Raw genomic sequence first — 17,623 nt, forward strand, 5'->3', positions numbered from 1 at the left:
CCTCATTATTTATATAAATTTGGATGAGAATTTCAGAATCATGATTAGTAAGTTTGCAGATGACACCAAAATTGGTGGTATAGTCAACAGGGAAGAATGTTATCTAAGATTACAAAGGGATCTTGATCAGTTGGTCCAATGGGCCAAGGAGTGGCACAAACACAATGCTGCAAGGGAAGGAGTTCCAGAATTTTGACCCGCCAACACTGAAGGAACTGAGATATTGCTCCAAGTAAGGATTCTGTACAATTGGCATAGAAACCTGCAAGTATTGGTGTTCCTGATCATTTATTGCCCTGATCTTTCATGGTGGTAGAGATTGCATGTTTGAAAGGGTGCTATCAAAGAAGCCTTCGTGAATTGAAGTGCTCCTGTACACAGTACACATGGCTACAACTAAGCAGCAGTCGTAAAGGGAGTAAATGTTTCCAGTGGTCAACAGGCAAAGTACTTAATGGGCTACCATTCTAAACAGGCTTCTTTATCTGGGATATTGTTCACGACTTTGGAGTCACATTCATCCAGGTAAATGGAGAGTATTCCTGACATGGGCTTTGAAATTAGCTTTGGAGTCAGGTGGTGAGTTACTTGCTTCAGAATTCCCAGCCACTGACCTATTTTTTTGTAGTCACGGCATTTAGTCCATACAGGGATTTGTTATTCAATCCAATTTCATAATTCTCCTTCAAATTGATAACTAAAATTGTTTTAACACACTAGACACAAACATTTTGTCTCCCCCCAAACTGTTGATATTGGGGAAATAACTAATAGTATTTCTGACACTCCCAAAACAGGACTTTAGTTAGGGGTTTAAGATCACAGCACAGTCATGCTGGGAAGTGTGGTTTAGGTTTCAAACAGGCCTGCATGCAATAGTCAAGTGATAATACAACATTCTAATAAGTTACATTGTTGCTACAATAATATATTCAGTGGGACGAAGAGATGCCAACTATTTTCTAAATGGGGAAGGCTTCAGAAATCTGAAGCACAAAGGATTAACATGCAGGTTCAGCTGGCATCAGGAAGGTTCATGCAATGTTGGCAATCATTGGACAAGGACTAGAATACAAGAGCAGGAATGCACTGCTGACGCTGTATAAGACTCAGGTCAGACCACATTTGGAATATCGTGAGCAGTTTTGGGCCCTGTATTTAAAGAAGGATCTGCTGGTTTTGCAGGTTCACAAGTATGATCCCATAGATCAAAGGGCTCACCATGTGAGAAGTGGTTGAGAACTCCAGGTCTGTACCCCATGGAAATTAAAAGGATAGGGGGATTTTTTTTTTCCTCTCGTTGAAACTGACAGAACACTCAGAGGCCCGAATAGAGTGGACATGGAGAAGACGTTTTCACCATGACAGACTATGATCTGAAGTCACAGCCTCGGAGCAAAGGGACAACCCTGCAGAACAGAGATGAGGAGGAACTTCTTCGGCTAGAGAGTGGTGTATCTGAAGAACTCATTGCCGCAAAGGGCTGTGGAGGCCAAGTCGCTGTGTGTACTTAAGACAGTGCGATAGGTTTTAGATTAGTAATGGAATCAAGGCTTGTGGGGAGAAGACTAGCAAAGACTTATAGAGCAGACTTGATGGGACAAGTGGCCTAATTCTATTCTAATATTTTATGGTCTTACAACATTTCTCTTGAACTCAGGAGAGGGAATTTCCAAGTTAGGGCTGGCAGATTCCACCCCGGATGAAAAATAAGTGTATACAAACATTTTTAGAACAGCACGACTAGGAATACACAGATTTTCTAAATGGGAAAACTATGAATGTTTTCACTGAAGCAGAGATGTTAAAAATGTTGATAATAAGAAACCACAATCTCAATGAAGCATGACATAACTTAGTTTATTCTTTATTTTGTATCATTACACACAGATAATTGACATGGATTAATTAATTGAGTTTGGCACAGCTATGTTGTAAGTTACTTCATTGTTAATAAAAAGCATCGTTCACATTAGCAAAATGCTCAGATTCTTACTGGAGCAAGATGACTTCTTGCAATCAAGTAGTGCATCAACATGTTTACAGAAGATCTTATCTGCAGGCAGCAACTAACATGTTTGAAGATTTTAGTAACCATGGCAAGGCTCTCAATTTTCTCAGTACAAGTGAATTCAATAACCACATTTGAGACATTTTTTGAAGATGTTTAATGCTAGATCAGAAAAAGTGAAGCAAATAGCCACAATTTAATGTATACTATTTCATGCAAAGCATCTTTGACAATACCAAATATGTTTCTTTTGTTGCTTTATTTACAAATGAATATAAAATGAAATGCAGAGGCTATTGCTCCATTAGTATTTTCACTTAGCTAGAATTCCTGCCTTGGTTAAACTAATACCAATTTGACAGGCCTTAGGACCCCATCTGTAATCCATACCATGCAGCAAAGATGCTACAATTGGGGCTTCAATCTTCCATTCAGTAAAAGGGGGAAAAACAAAATCAGAGTTTTCCCATTTCTGATCACTTCCAATAACTCGTTATTGGCACGTGAATTTGCACCATGTGGACTCAAGATGAATACTGACCAACTCATGACCAGCTCATCTTGTGGAGGAGAAAGTTTTCCTCCAACAGGGTATTTTACCTGTTGCGCGAATGCTTTATCTTTTCTCAAAACGAAAGAAACCAGATGTGAATATTGTGGCCATGAAGGATCCAAAAGACATTTATTACAGCTATGTACAAATATTAACAAAAACAGAAATTGCTGGAAAGACTCAGGTCTGGCAGCATCTGTGGAGAAAAAGCAGAATTAATGTTTCAGGTCCAGTGACCCTTCTTCATAACTGTTTGTAGCTAAGGAAAAAGTTGATACGTATACATCGAAGATGGGGTGGGAGGAAGCGGAGGAATAAACAATAGCACAAGAGCGCACGAACAGCAGTTGGACAGAAAAAGCAGCCTTCAGGAGTCAACGTCAAGTTCAATAATTTTAGGCCTAAGCACTTTCTCCCATGTTCTTACCTCAACACTACATACCAGGCCTTGTGCCAGCAGCGCACATAATGACAAGTGGAGTGCTAGGAGTTATAGCAGTTGGGATGTCATTTTGCGGTTGTACAGGACGTTGGTTAGGCTACTTATACAGCACTGCATTCAATTCTGGTCTCCCTGCTGTAGAAAAGATGTTGTTAAACTGGGAAGGATTCAAAAAAGATTTTGTTGGCAGGATTGGAGGGTTTGAGTTACTGGGAGAGGCTGAGGGTGGACCATAGAGGTTTATAAAATCATTAGGGGCATGAATAGGGTGACAAGTTAAAGTCTTTTTTTCCCCCCCCCAGGATAGGGGTATCCAAAATTAGAGGGCATAAGTTTAAGGTGACAGGGGAAATATTTAAAAGGGACAACTTCTTATTTTGCGCAGAGGGTGGCGTGTGTATGGAATGAGCTGCCAGAGGAGGTGGTGAAGGCAGGTACAATTACAACATTTAAAAAGGCATCTGGGTGGGTATATGAATAGGAAGGGTTCAGAGGGATATGGCCCAAATTCTGGCAAATGGGACAAGATTTATTTAGGATATCTAGTCAGTGTGGACGGGTTGGACCAAAAGGGTCTGTTTCCATGCTGTATGACTGTAACAACCAGCCTGTTATCAGTTACTAATGGACACAATTAGCAGCTGTTGATTCCCCTAGGGCTGACTGTTACCAATTCCTTTTCCGGCCCAACTGTTGTCTCTCTACCACCTCCCCCCACCCCCAAATCAGGGCTTCATTCCTGTCTATTCCACCCAACCAGCACCCACCTCTCCAAATCGTCAACATGCATACCCACCTTTTCCTAATTACAGTCAGTTCTGAAGAAGGATCATTGGGCCCAAAAAAAAAGTTAACTCTGCTCTGCCCCAACAGTTATTGCCTGACCTGCTGCGTTTTCCTTGCAACTTCTGCTTTGAGTGTCTGATTCCCAGCATTCAGAGTTTTTTTGGCTTTTTTGTACGTACAAACATCATATTTTTTAGCCACACAAAAAAAGCGGCTGGACTAAGATTAAGCTATTAGGTTTCCATAGAGGAGCATGCTTCCAGTACAGCATTGCACTTCAAGTGATCAGCGATAAGGTGGGATACAAAATCTTTATACCCTCAGGTATAGTGATATCACAAGCACGTCACAAATGCAAGTGAGATAATCACCTGTGAAAATATGCTCAACAAGTAGCCAACATCTGCAGAGAAAAATAATCCCCTACAACACAATGGTTTCCAGTATATTTCTTCAAGTTTGTTGGATCAGTATTAATGATACTTTTGTCCCAACACTTTTATTCTATGTTCATAATGAAAGAAAAGGCTCAAACTCTATTCCATGAGCAACATTTCTGAAACAGGATCGCCAAAAATCAGTGACAACAAGGTGCAGGGCTGGATGAACACAGCAGGCCAAGCAGCATCATAGGAGCAGAGAGGCTGACGTTTCGGGCCTAGACCCTTCATCAGAAAAGGGGGAGGGGAAGGGGGTTTTGAAGGGTCTAGGCCCGAAACGTCAGCCTCTCTGCTCCTATGATGCTGCTTGGCCTGCTGTGTTCATCCAGCCCTGCACCTTGTTGTCTCGGATTCTCCAGCATCTGCAGTTCCTACTATCGCCAAAAATCAGTAATGTCTTGCTGATTGATGCAAGAACAATTGGAGCTCATGTGCAATGCACAGAGTTCTGACTAAGTATGAAAAATACCTTGCATAATTGCAAGGTAGAGACTAAAATCAAAGAGATTTCTTTATAGGCACACAGAAGCACTCAGAACACAAGTGAGTATAACAACAGAAATTAAAAAGTTGTTAAACTTTTCTTTAAAAACAGATCACCTAATACAGTCATTGAGTCACAGAGCTGTACAGCATGGACAGGGACGCTTCAGTCCAACTTGTCCATGCTGACCAGATATCTTAAATTAATTTCATTCCATTTGCCAGCATTTGGCACTTATCCCTCAAAAATACTGACATTAATATCCCTATTTATTAAAAGGCACAAAGGCTGCAGCTGGTCGCCTTCCATTTCACCGTTAATGCCTGTCAACAGGACAGTCTGAAAACAGATCTGGGTCCACCTGCATGATAATTATGTTTGGCCTTGTATTAGCACCATATCTCTCAAACATTCTACAGCCTCTGATTTGTCATACTATTTGAGACATCCAGTCCTATGCAAAATTTCTTTAGATTAAATAGGTTACAAGTCAATACCTTCAGTCCCTGTTCTATTCACTAGCTACCAGCAACTCCATCCCTCTCGCTGGCAACTGTCAAGACCAGGGAACAGTTTACTACTTCAGAGTGAAACTTCCAACCTCAGATGGCCTCCATCACAATAGGCTACTTCCCACTTCTGAAACATTATCGGTGTTTATCTTAGCCTCAACTGAACTGCTACTGAAACCTTAATGGAAGCTCTGTTGCAATGAGATTCAACTCCCTAACGCTCTCCTGGCTAGTCTTGCATTGTAAACTTGTGGTTATCCAAAATTCTGCTGCTAATTTCTGAAAATCACACCAAGTCCTGTTTATCAATCACCTCTGTACTCAAAGACTCACAGTAGCTCTTGGTCTGGCCATGCTTCTATTTTTAAGCTTTCATCCTGACTTTCAAATACCATGTCCTCATTCTCTCCCTATTTTTTGTGATCTCCTTCAGTGCTACAGCAATGCTCATATGCACTCCTCCCTTCTTCCACACTCCCAGTTCTCTTTTGTCCACCATTTGTGGCCTTGCGTTCAGCAGCTTAATCTCCCAACTCTAGAATTTCTCCTAAACCTCTCCATTTCTCTTTCCTGTTAGGCTTTAATAACATCTTATCTGTGACCAATATCTCCTTATGTGGCTCAATCTTTGTGATTATTTGTTCCTGTGAAGCACCTTATAACTTTTTTCTAGTTTAAATTTGTTGATGTACTTCACATAGCTACAGTTCCCCATTTTTCTAAAATCAAATGGATTCAGGTTTAACCATAGTTTTAAGCTTGCACAACTCCAATCTTGAACTGCTTAGATGCATCTCCAAGGCAACCTGCAAACAAACCCAACATTCAGGTTTCATACACACAACCACCAAATTTAAAAAACCTTCCTTTACACTACAATGAATCCTGCTATATTCACCGTGAGATCAGATACTGAGTAAAGCAACAAATTATTGTTAAATACTTAAAACAGATACAGAAAATATTAGACCAAAGGTAAAACATCAGCTGACATTAGAAATGAAGAGCTCTTGACACACAAGCATAACAAACCAGACAGAAAAAAAATGTAGCAGGCAACATTTAATTTCAGATGGAACATGAAGCAGGTGACTGGAGATTGGCCAACTGCTGAATACCTCATCCAATTGCCCTTCCTGGTGGGAAGATATCAGGTGGGACATGTAGCTGCTGCCATCTATCCCATACAGTCACTGGAATTGAACTTCACCACCTGTATGGTCAGCTTGGAAAATGTACTCTAAACATGGAGAATAATGTGCATCTGCTTAAGGAGTGAAGCGAGGAGTCAATACAAATACCCGTGTGGCAACCCATCATCTGGAGTTCTCTAATCATACATAAAACTTAAGTAGACCACTTTTCTAACCCTAATCCTAAAAAGTTTTGCTTGCAAAAACAATTAACAGCTTTTAGTGCTAAGAAAGTAAGGAGAGGAAAGCCCAAAAACAAGTGCAAGTATTTTTGGTTTGGATTATCAATTTTTAAAAAGTTTTGCTAATAATTAAACTCACCTGAAAGCAAGCAAAGCAAACACAGCATTGTCTCCATTGTCGTTTACCTACGTCAGATAAGATCAGCACGTTTCTTTCAATGAACTGGAACCGGTTATTTTAGATTATGTATTTCACAAGAATAACCTTCACTTGACTGCAGCCCTGCTCTTCGTTTTTATTCACTGGCTTGCAATAATATAAGAGATTTATAGCACATCTAGGCCCGATATGCCAAGATTACTACATGCAGAAACTTTATGTACGTAGTCCTGGAAGCTTCCAATCCCAAATATACTATCATCTCATCATCCCAGTAAGCTTTATGGAGTCCAATGCAAGTACATTTTTCCCCCCCAAAATGCAGACATCAAAACTGCACTCACCACTCCATATGTGGTCTCATAAAAGCCCTGTGCAATTATAGCAGGATTTCTCTCCAGCTACAACAATATAGCATTTGTCTTCCTACTTGTTTGCTGTACCTGCATTCTAACTTTCTCCGTACTTTGGATGAGCATACCTACATCTGAATATCAGTAGAAGTTTCACATTTTAAAAATATTCTGCTTTTCTATTCTTCTCAGCAAAGGTGAAGAACTTCACACTTTCTTATAATCCATCTGCCATATTTTGCCCACTCAACCTATGTAATACCTCTGTCCTCCCCACAACTTAATTCTCAACTAATCATGTGTCAAACTTGGGGATATTACTTACTCACCTCATCCAAGTCATTAGCGTAGATTGTAAATGGCCAAGACCCCCAGCACCATCTCTTCACCACCTTCCAACTTGAAAATGCATCAAGTATGCTCATTCTGTTTTCTGTCCATCAACCAATCTTGTATTCTCGATAAAATATTACCACAAACCCATAAGATATTATCCTGGCTATTAACCGGTTGTGTGGAATTTTATCAAATGTTTTTTGGAACTATTAGCATATACACTGCATCTACTTATTCCTGTTCATCTACTTTACTGGGTAAATCCTCAAAAAAAAAAATTGTCCTATAGAATTTTCGTTCAGTAAAATCACATTGACTTACTCCAATTATTGTGGTTTTCAATGCAAAAGGCTATTTCAACAGCGTCAACAGCAAATCCACAATCAGTTTTGCTTGAGAGAATATGGCAGCAGATGCAAATGAACACCGCTGCCTCCTAGTTACCTCCAAATCAAACACCACCCTGACATGAAATTACATCCACCATTCCTTAATTTAGTCAATAGATGTAAATCCTGGAATACTATTCTAGCTGCACTGTGGGCGTACATTAGCCACATGGACTGCAATGGATCAAGAAGGTAGCTTGTCGTCAAAAGAAGTTGGGGATGAGCAATAAAGGTCAGCTGAGTAAACAGCAACCAAACCCCATTAATGAACAATTTTAAAAGTTATGGGCTAGAAGTGTAGATTCTTTACACAGAAAGTGGTAGGGGCGTGTAACGCATTGCTGGAGAGGGTAGTAGAGTCGGACTCATTTGGGGCATTTAAGTGGCTATTAGATAGGCATATGGATGATAGTATAAAGGTAGGCGTGGAGGTTAGATAGACCTTGGGTTTAGGGTAAGAGTTCAGCACAACATCGTGGGCCAAAGGGCCTGTACTGTGCTGTACAGTTCTATGTTCTATAGAAGTGCTTAAGGAAATCAATAATGTAATTTTGAAGTATGGCCATTAATAATTTAGGGAGACATCAGGAACAAGCTGCAGCTGGTATAACATACTCACAGGTGTAATTTAGAATTAACTTTGAACAAAAGCATTTGGCTCTCACCGTATAATTTTATTGTTGAAATTTTTATATATATACACACAAACTATTTAGCATAGATACTTTTAAAATATAAACCAAATTTATTTTAAGTAGCAAACACCACAGGATTTTGTACAGAAACTAGCTGAAGACGAGAAGCACTGTTCACAGGTGAAGTCACCCATGTAATTAAATTGCATTTCACATCTGCTCATCCAATCGGCAGATCAAAGTTGACAGTGCGGCATAAAGAGATTAAGTGAAAAACGTTCAACTACAGAAAAGTGGCTAATATTCAGACATGCGAATTTTTAAACTCATTCATGGAATGTGGGCATTACTGGCAAAGTGGTATTTGTTGACAATTCATAATTGCCCTTGAAAGGTGATGAGTTGCCTTCTGGAACAGCTGTAGTCCATATGATATCAATATAATCGCAATATTGTTAGTAAGGGACTTCCATTACTATCACTGGGCCAGAATCCTGGAAAAGTGCTACAATTCCAATTCACAATAGTAAGAGACTCAGAGGGACACTTGCAAGTGTTTGTTTGTTTCCCTTACACGGGGCGGGAGGCTCTATTCGTGGCCCCATAGCTGTTGTTCAGCATACATGTCCCTCTTTCATCAGTGATCAATTTTCATTATTTGTTCAGCTCTTCCATTTTGAATTTTCAGCAACATCCAAAATTAAATGAACTCATTAATTCCTATGAGACAAATTTTTTTGTTCTTTCGCTATTCGTTGGATTTTTCTGACATGTATCACTTACAAATAGTGAGGACCCCATGTATCTGCTGCCCTTGGCTTTCTAGGTGATAGTGGTTAGGGTCTGAATGATGCAGTCAAAACAGCCTTAGTGAGTTGCTGTACTCCATCTTGCAGATGGTATATACTACTTCCATTGAAGAAGCAACAAATTTTGTACGTGTTAGATGGGGTGCCATCAAGCCTCTTGGATGTTTTGGTCATCCAGACAAGTAAACAGTATTCTTTCACACTTTTTGACTTGTGCCTTTATAGATGGCAGACAGGTTTTGACAAGTCAGGTGGTGAGCTATTCACTGCAGAATTCCTAGCCTGATCTGCTCTTGTAAAGATAGTATTAATAATGCTTAGTCTAGTTCAGTTTCTAGTCAATTGTAATCCTTAAGATGTTGAAATCCCATCCACTGCTGAATATCAAAATTAGATGACGGTGATTTAGCTGGCAATGGGCTGCTAGCATGCAGTTTGTCATAAGCTTTGCTAGAATAGGTTTAGGTCAGACCGTAATATTTTTCTATCAAATAAATCAAACTTGTTAATTTACAACAATATAGTCATGAATCTACCAGCATACTTGAACCATATCAAATATTTTATCCACAAATTTTAGACTTCATTCATCACCAGATTAGTTTATCAAATTTAAAAGGTGGTGTTTAATTTATTTAAAAAAACACATTAAAAAGTTCAATAAAACAAAAACACTCGTACATTAACACCAGGATCAAAGCCAGGTGGTATGGGAAGAACAGTAGTAACTGGCACAGTTCACACAGACTCAGTGCGCAGGCTCTGACTCGAGTTCACCAAGATAACCATTTCCACACCCTTTAGATAATTTTGTAATCAACAACTTCAAAATATCAATGGAATGCCTATGAATGTTAGCAAACAGTACAAGAACAAATTAACAAATACTTTAAATTGAAGGGTGTATCATTCTAAATAGAAGTACAAACTTATGATTTATGGTGAATTGTACAGTCAAGAAAAGTAAAGTCTACAATGGTAGAAATCAAACAAATGCCAGCAACACATCAGACAGCAGTAAATGGCGTTAACATTTCAGGTACAGACCTTTCTTCAAATTCACAGTCACTTTCAAACCAGCCATTTCTTACTTATTATTAATCCTTTGCTTTTCAATACCCAAATCCTTACTTTTACTAACAACTATTTATTTTACCCTATTTGTTACTCAGTAGTATTTCTAACAAAGAACAGTGCTTTCAGTATGACTGAAGTAAAGTATGACACAAGAAGCCAATTGTATTATACCACTTTTCATGTTCACTCCCCTGCTCTTTCTCCATAGCCTAGTATTTTCCCTCCCATTAAGCACCTATTCAATTCTTTTACAAAATGGTATTAGACACCGATTTCGCCAATGCTTCAGGCAGTGTATTCCAGTTCACAACAAACTGTGTAAAAATGTTTCTGTACGTTTCATTTGTCAATTATCTCAAACTGGTGTATTCTGTTTATCAAGCCTATTACTACTGGAAGCAGATTTTCATTTACTGTAATAAAATACTTCAGATGTTTTGTACACTTCCAAATCTCCCCTTAACCTTCTGGAAAGGAGAATTCCTGGAACAATCTTATGGACAAATTCCATTAAATCTCATCACCACTCTCCGAGGTCTTGACATCCTTCAAAAGAAAATGTGACATCCAGAATTGGCTAAAATACTCTGCCCTCACCAGGGTTGATAAAGATTTTGCATAACCTCCTTGTTGTGCTCCAAGCCTCTATTTAATGACAAGATTACACCTGTTATTTTCTTAAAAAAGCATCAGTCTTCTCAATTCATTCTATCACCTTCAAAAAGACTTGGGTACATTAACCCTCAGGTCCATCTAATTGTATTATGAATTTTTAAATGTCCCACAATCTCTAAAAATTGATTTCATTTTCCCCAGTGACAGAAAACCATAGGTCAACATCTATATTCAGTCTTTCTCCATTCTTTACAAGTGTGTTACACTTGTTTTTTTCCACTCCACTAGTTTGCTAGATTCTAGAAAATACTAAGTTAACAACTAATGAGTCTATTATAATCTGTAACCACTACAGAAGCAGTCCATAGGTCCAGGTACATACACGTCTCACACCACCTTCATCTGCCCTCTGTTTCTTAAATAACTTGAGTTCTTTGAGGAAAGATTTAAATTTAGCAAATGCTGGTTTTCATTGTTTAACCCATATTTTTTCAAAGTGTCAATTCTGTCCTGAATTAATCTCAGATTTTCCCCACAATTGATGTAGGACTGATTGGTCTGCTTATCCCTGATCCCACCCTTTTGGAAAAGGTTGTAACATTTGCAGCCTTCTGCACAGCTTCCATTTCTAAGCAGGATCAGAACACTGTAGCCATAGTTCACACACTTACATTATTGTGACCTAGGATGCATCCCAGGAGATTCCAAAGCACTTTCATAGGCAATGATTATGTCAGAAGCACTTAATTGGCAATGTGTGCTCATTAACAGAAGCTTACCACACAGAAATGGGACATTCAGCCCATCTACTCCTTGCTGATATCACTAGAGCAAGACAAAACTAGTTTGTCTTCATCTGCTTTAATTGGATATTCAATGTCATTAAAAAGGCAAAGATACATCAACCATCCCCTGTGACAAAGTGCACAATTTTCAACATTTCTGCACAGCAATTTCTCTGACCCTCTCATCACACTTGAAGTTCCAAATATTGATCCAAGTAGTTTCCACAAATAGAAGGTTTCCCTCTGCAAAACGTCACCCCCATCAGAATCCTTGATTATTTAAAAACCAGACTAGAAAGTTGGGAGGAAATATGAAATAGAACCTGTCTCAACACCTCAACTCTAGCCTCAAGTACAGTTTCCCATAGATGTAACTGACTTCTACCTGGTGCTTCTGGGCTCTAATCTCTCCATAAATTGAGTTACATGTAATGGGGTACCAAAACTGCATAGAATACTCAAACAAGTAACTACAGCCTAACTTAGCTTCATACTTATTATGAACTTCTTGTTTATGTCTTAGTCACATCTGATAATTCCAGAGCTCTCTGATCAACCTCCTATTCCCCACAAATGTCAGTTCAACCAAAAACTCTACAGTTTATTTCTATCCAACGTCTGCTCATTTACTCCAGGTTCATTTATCTATATTGGATCACAGTCCTGCACTGTTCAAATTTCAAGTAGTCCTTGTGCTTAAAAGTATTTTGACTTGTCTCTATCATAGTATTGCCAAGTCCTTCAGCTCCCTAAACATAGCATTGCTCTCAGCTGGGCCTCTTCTGTCTTGTCCCACCACTGGCTGTGTAAAATGGGAAGTGACCCATTAACTGTATTGTCACTATGCTCCAGTTCCCTCTTCAAACCTTTCCTTTCTCCTTTAAGGCATTCCTTAAAACTAGCTTTTTGACCAAACATTTATTCACCACTTCTAATGTCTCTTTTAGTTCAGTGCTCATCAGGTGGAGAGAACTCAAATAGTCAAGCCTGAAAATAAGAGGGTTAAGGTTTCAGCAGCAGATAGTCTGACTCAGTGGGACATCATATGCAGGTGGTCTGTGTGATGGAAAGTACGTGAGATTGGAAATCCACATCAGGGTCAAGTAGAACACCAAAGTGGCAAATTCTGATTCAGACAGAGATAGCTGTCAGGTAGCAGAATGAAATTGGTAGCTAGCTTCAAATGCTTTGTTCTTCCCAAATTTTAATTGTGAGCATGTTAGACAAATTATCTGACAATACTAAAAAGATAGTGAGTAAGTGGAGAGTGTTGGTGGCAAGGTAAAGCCAGGTTTCATGATATATTTGGAATACGTCTACAGCTGATGTCAGCAAGCAGCAGCATCTCCATGAGAAAAAAGCTGAGTTTCAAGGATAAATCCTTGGGAACTCCAGAATTCATAGATATGGGAACAGTCTTACAGTGCTGATCAAACCAGATATTCATTTGCATCAGCTTTCAGGCAGCTCCATCTAACGTCCTCCCGGTAGTTCAAAAATGAGATTGGCTTGTGGAGTCATGAAAAGGTATGCACAGGTTCATTCAGATGCAGATTCTTACTTTCGTAGGAAAAACTAATGAGTGACCACGTATGTGCTTTTAAGATTGTGGTTTCTCAGCCAGAAAAAGAAGTTACTGCAATTTTGCAAACTGATATACAAAATTAAGGAACACGAATAGATACTTTAATCCACGAGTAACAAATACAAATGGGTACTCAAATCAACAGATCAAGATTTACCTCCATCCTTCTCTCCATTTCAAATTAAACTTGCTATTGGCTATTCATTGCCTAACAACTGGACTCCAGCCATGAACTGTAGTTACGTAGCTGGCAGCCAGCATGACCAAGAAAAACTAGTGCACTGCACAAATCCATTCAAAATGGACTTCTGCACACTTGAAGCAACACTTATTTCACAAACCTCTCTTGGCTTCTTTAAAACACAACTTGAAATCTACATCTTTGAGCAGGCTATCAGTCATATGACTGAATATCTCATGGTTTAATTTTGTTTGATAACACTCCTATGAATTACCCAGAGATATTTCACCCTAAAGAGTGCTGTAGAAATGTCAATTGTCAATGATTGACAGGCAAAGGAATTTTTGACTCACCTAGGCATATTATACGGTATTTTTAAAAGAAAAAGACAAGTAAACAGTTTTCTTTTTGTAATATTCTTAGTGTCCAGAGTACAGCATTGGATCAAAACAATACCCGATTAGAAAGGAAGGAAATGGAATGTTTAAACATGTAAATTAGCAGTTAAAGTAATTAAACAATGCCTACACTAAAGACAATTGGATTTTGAGTAAAAACTTAGCAAAGGTACCTAGACACAACAACTTCACACCGCTGTGAACCTTCCCAAGGGTTGCAGATTTCAGTGATGGAGAAATAGACAAATTAGAATATTTCCTTGGCAGGCCTCCATTGTTCTTTAAAAACTTTTTTTTTATTAAAAATTGTTCACCTCCATTTTCATCCTTTACTTTGTACAATACACAGCCAGGAAGTTGATTGTAATTAATTTGATCAGAATTTGATCTGAACTCTGTAGATCCAGCCGGAACAAAACGGATGGAACGGCTTCTTGTGCTGCAACCATTTATAGATTCTATCTGTGGCTAATGACCTTCACCGTACAGTAAATATTTCACAACATCACGCAAAGCAGTCAAGCCATCTATATCAATCATTTACTACCAGAAAAAAAAAATGTTGTCCTACAATCGCTGCAACTCGTACTAAAGGTCAGGAATCTAGCCAAACACGAATGTAACTCACGTGACACAACACACCGAATTGAAATGTTAGGACAAATAAAGGAGGAACAATCGGTTTGACAGGTTACGGAGAGGAAGGGAAATAGTTTAAAGTTTAAAGAAGAAACTGTAGATTTTATTTTTAATCAGTATGTTTGCTGAGCGTTCGATAAACAGAACCAAACCCTGTCGGACCAGCTTGTCTTTCACCTGCCATCCAGTTACTGTAAAGGCTTGTGGGTGGGGACAAGATCACACCCTGGTATCAGCTGGAAACCTCAAGGGGTCAGACGACGACCAACCTCGAAAGCTCTTCAGAAAAATCACAAGACTGGGAAACGCTGCACTGGCCCACGCAAAGTTACCGTCATGGGGACCAGCACGATACAGACAAATGTCCTTGCGGCCAATCTTTTTCAGACACTTTTCAGGACAATAAAAATGACTTGGCACTGTGCAATAAGTTTGGCGCAGATTTTGAAATAACGCCCAGGTCTCAACGTTGCGCTTCATATCGTCAGAGGCTTCGAAAGTATGTCGTGGGAGTAGATGGGTGAGGAAATCCAATCCAATCCAAAGATGAAAATTGGTGAGGGGAAGGAAAAGAGAGACAAATGACCTCGATCTTAAAACTAGTCACCCAATTTACTTTAACCACGAGAACCTGTTCATTTTTACGTAAACGATCCACCGCCACATTGAAAACGTTCGTGTAACACGTTCAGAGCGAACTATCTTTAAAGTTTAACTAGTTTGCTTCCCTTTGCTACATGTTTGCCCCCGGCCAATTTGCTCCGAAACGTTTCCCTGCTGTCTATACTGAAGCTGTCGCTGAGAGATTACTAGATACTGGCTGGTATTTGTACCTGCTGCTGCGCCACTGGCCGCTCGATCTCCATCGTCGCTACCTATCGCCCTTCGATCACGCGCAACCGGCCTGACTCTTCCAGCTCTTGTGACGCACGCTGGCCAGAGCTCCGCGAGACTCAGCCCTAGCCCTGCCCGCCGCCGCCCGGACCACTCAACAGGCCGCATCTCTCCGTCAATCACGCTTCACGTCCCGCCCCCACCATTGCGATTCGCTCCCACCCTGTCGATCATCAGGCCGTGCTTCCACCCATCCGTCATCGTCAGTCCGGTCTGCCGAACAGAACGCTATGTGCCAGGTATAATTTGATTGTATGAAAAGGAGCGGTACAGACCCGCACATTGAATGCAACATATTGCACTAATGGTAATGTCTGGCTTTTTGATTGATCTCAAATCTAAAGAGATCATTCATAACCCCAGGCTCAGCAACGCCGTATAATTAAGAGTACAGTTTGTTTTTAAAAATATTGTAATAGGAGCATATCCTCCCTGTATACGTCTAAGTATTTACATGCAATTAAAAAATACAGGCTATTGTAGACATAAAGGATGAAAATGGTATATTAACACTTAAAATTCGAAATGACCGTGAACAAGATCAGCTTTCATAATATGGCTTAAATCCCTCCCCCAGGAAGTTTGATACTTGCAGTATTTGTAGCAAAACCATTGGATATAAGCATTTTTGAAAATAAGTTTAGAAATGGTCACGTATTTAATCGAAATACGATTAGAAAATATATCTAGTTTTAAAAGTCTATATCTAGAAAAAGACAAAATCAACACAATAAAACCACTTCATTCAATCAGGTTTAAAGAGTCATTCAATTCAGTATATATGTACAATAGTTAAAATTTGCAGCTGACATCAGTATTTATCCAAAGGGCTTTTTTCATAAGCACTCACACAAAATACAATCCATCACATAATGTCTGGCCCGCCTCCGCAGTCGGTCTCAGAACCTTCCTGAGGAACTGGAAAACATTCTCGGCAAAAAGTCCCCTTTTAAATGACGTCCCTGAAATTGCGCAATGGTGCTGCTTCCACGGTAGAGCAGCAGGGCCCCATATGAAGCAATATTGCAATAAATGGCAATTTTTTAAAAAAATCATTTAATTTACACTGTTATTTCATAACGTTTTTAGGACTGTGTTTTGCATTTTAAATCTTCAAATGCAGGCTGTGCCGAAGGTGAAACGGACAGTTTTACGAAGTTTTACCTACCTACCTGCTCCGAAGTGAAAACGTGTTAAACATCAAAGCTGATCAATAAAGATAGAAATACTATTCACTAAAATCGGTATGAAGTACACACTATGTTTATATATAAAATTTCGTAGTTATTTAGTTGCACATCCAGAACAATTAAAGTAGAAGTACTGTATTTTTCCCATTTCTGTACCTTTTGAGGAAGTGAAATTACTGGACTTCAAAATTAAAACCAGAGAATACAGGAAATTCGCAGAAAATTTCAAACGAGAAAAGATTATTTTACCTGACGGACCTACGTACATTTTCCAACTTTATTCTGTATTTCAAACATTCAATTTTCCTTAATGCTACTTTGGATTTTATTCGGTTCGGACATTCGGCATTGGGGAAAGAGAGTAGCATTGGCATTCTGACAACATCCTGGGCATAAGTATAAAGGATGGAGGACCGTATAGTCAACATTATTGGACAGCACAAAATCATAAAGAATGGAAACAGACCCTTTGGTCCAACTCGTCTATGCTGTCTAGTTTTCCCAAATTAAAAAAAAGTCTCATTTGCCTGCATTTGGTCCACAAACCTTCAAACATTTCCTATTCATGTGCCTGTCCATTTTAAATGTTGCAAATTAATAATAACCTTCCTAAGCAGGGCAACCAGAACTGTACAGAGCACTCCAAAAGTGGCCGAACCAACATCCCGTTCAACCTCAACATAATATCCCAACTCCTATACATAGTGGTCTGTGCAATGAAGGTAGACTTGCTAAATGCCTTCTTTACCGCCTTAGGTTTCCTTATCATCTGGCATAAAACTGTTTCAGCCATTGATTACTGATTAGATCACAGTTACACTCATATGATCATCTGTACACATAGCATGTATATAAATTGCTATAAATTGTCAACCATATGCTGAAGATTTGGGATCCATCAATGCTTTCAATTTAATATTCATCTGTAAATCCCTTTTATGTACTCTTCCAATGCTCCAGCACACTATCTTCCT

General features: G+C 39.2%; 2 protein-coding genes across 3 annotated transcripts in view; both read right to left on the reverse strand.

Moving 5' to 3' along the window:
• The window catches only part of nfe2l2a (nfe2 like bZIP transcription factor 2a), a 35,740-nt gene extending 19,334 nt beyond the window's left edge, over positions 1-16,406 (reverse strand). Inside the window, exon 1 of one of the 2 annotated variants that reach the window (XM_048598841.1) lies at positions 16,310-16,406. Coding sequence is in view for 1 of the 2 variants with exons in the window: in XM_020510011.2 (XP_020365600.1) it covers positions 15,399-15,431 (33 nt within the window). In the remaining variant the exon portion in view is untranslated. Of the gene's footprint in view, positions 1-15,398; positions 15,525-16,309 lie in introns of those variants that run through there. The other variant, XM_020510011.2, reaches the window with a different exon arrangement.
• The window catches only part of agps (alkylglycerone phosphate synthase), a 198,260-nt gene that overhangs the window by 106,221 nt on the left and 74,416 nt on the right, over positions 1-17,623 (reverse strand). The window lies entirely within an intron of this gene.

The sequence above is a fragment of the Rhincodon typus genome, chromosome 7 (genome assembly GCF_021869965.1).
Source record: "Rhincodon typus isolate 14 chromosome 7, sRhiTyp1.1, whole genome shotgun sequence".
In the NCBI taxonomy this organism is placed as follows: domain Eukaryota; kingdom Metazoa; phylum Chordata; class Chondrichthyes; order Orectolobiformes; family Rhincodontidae; genus Rhincodon; species Rhincodon typus.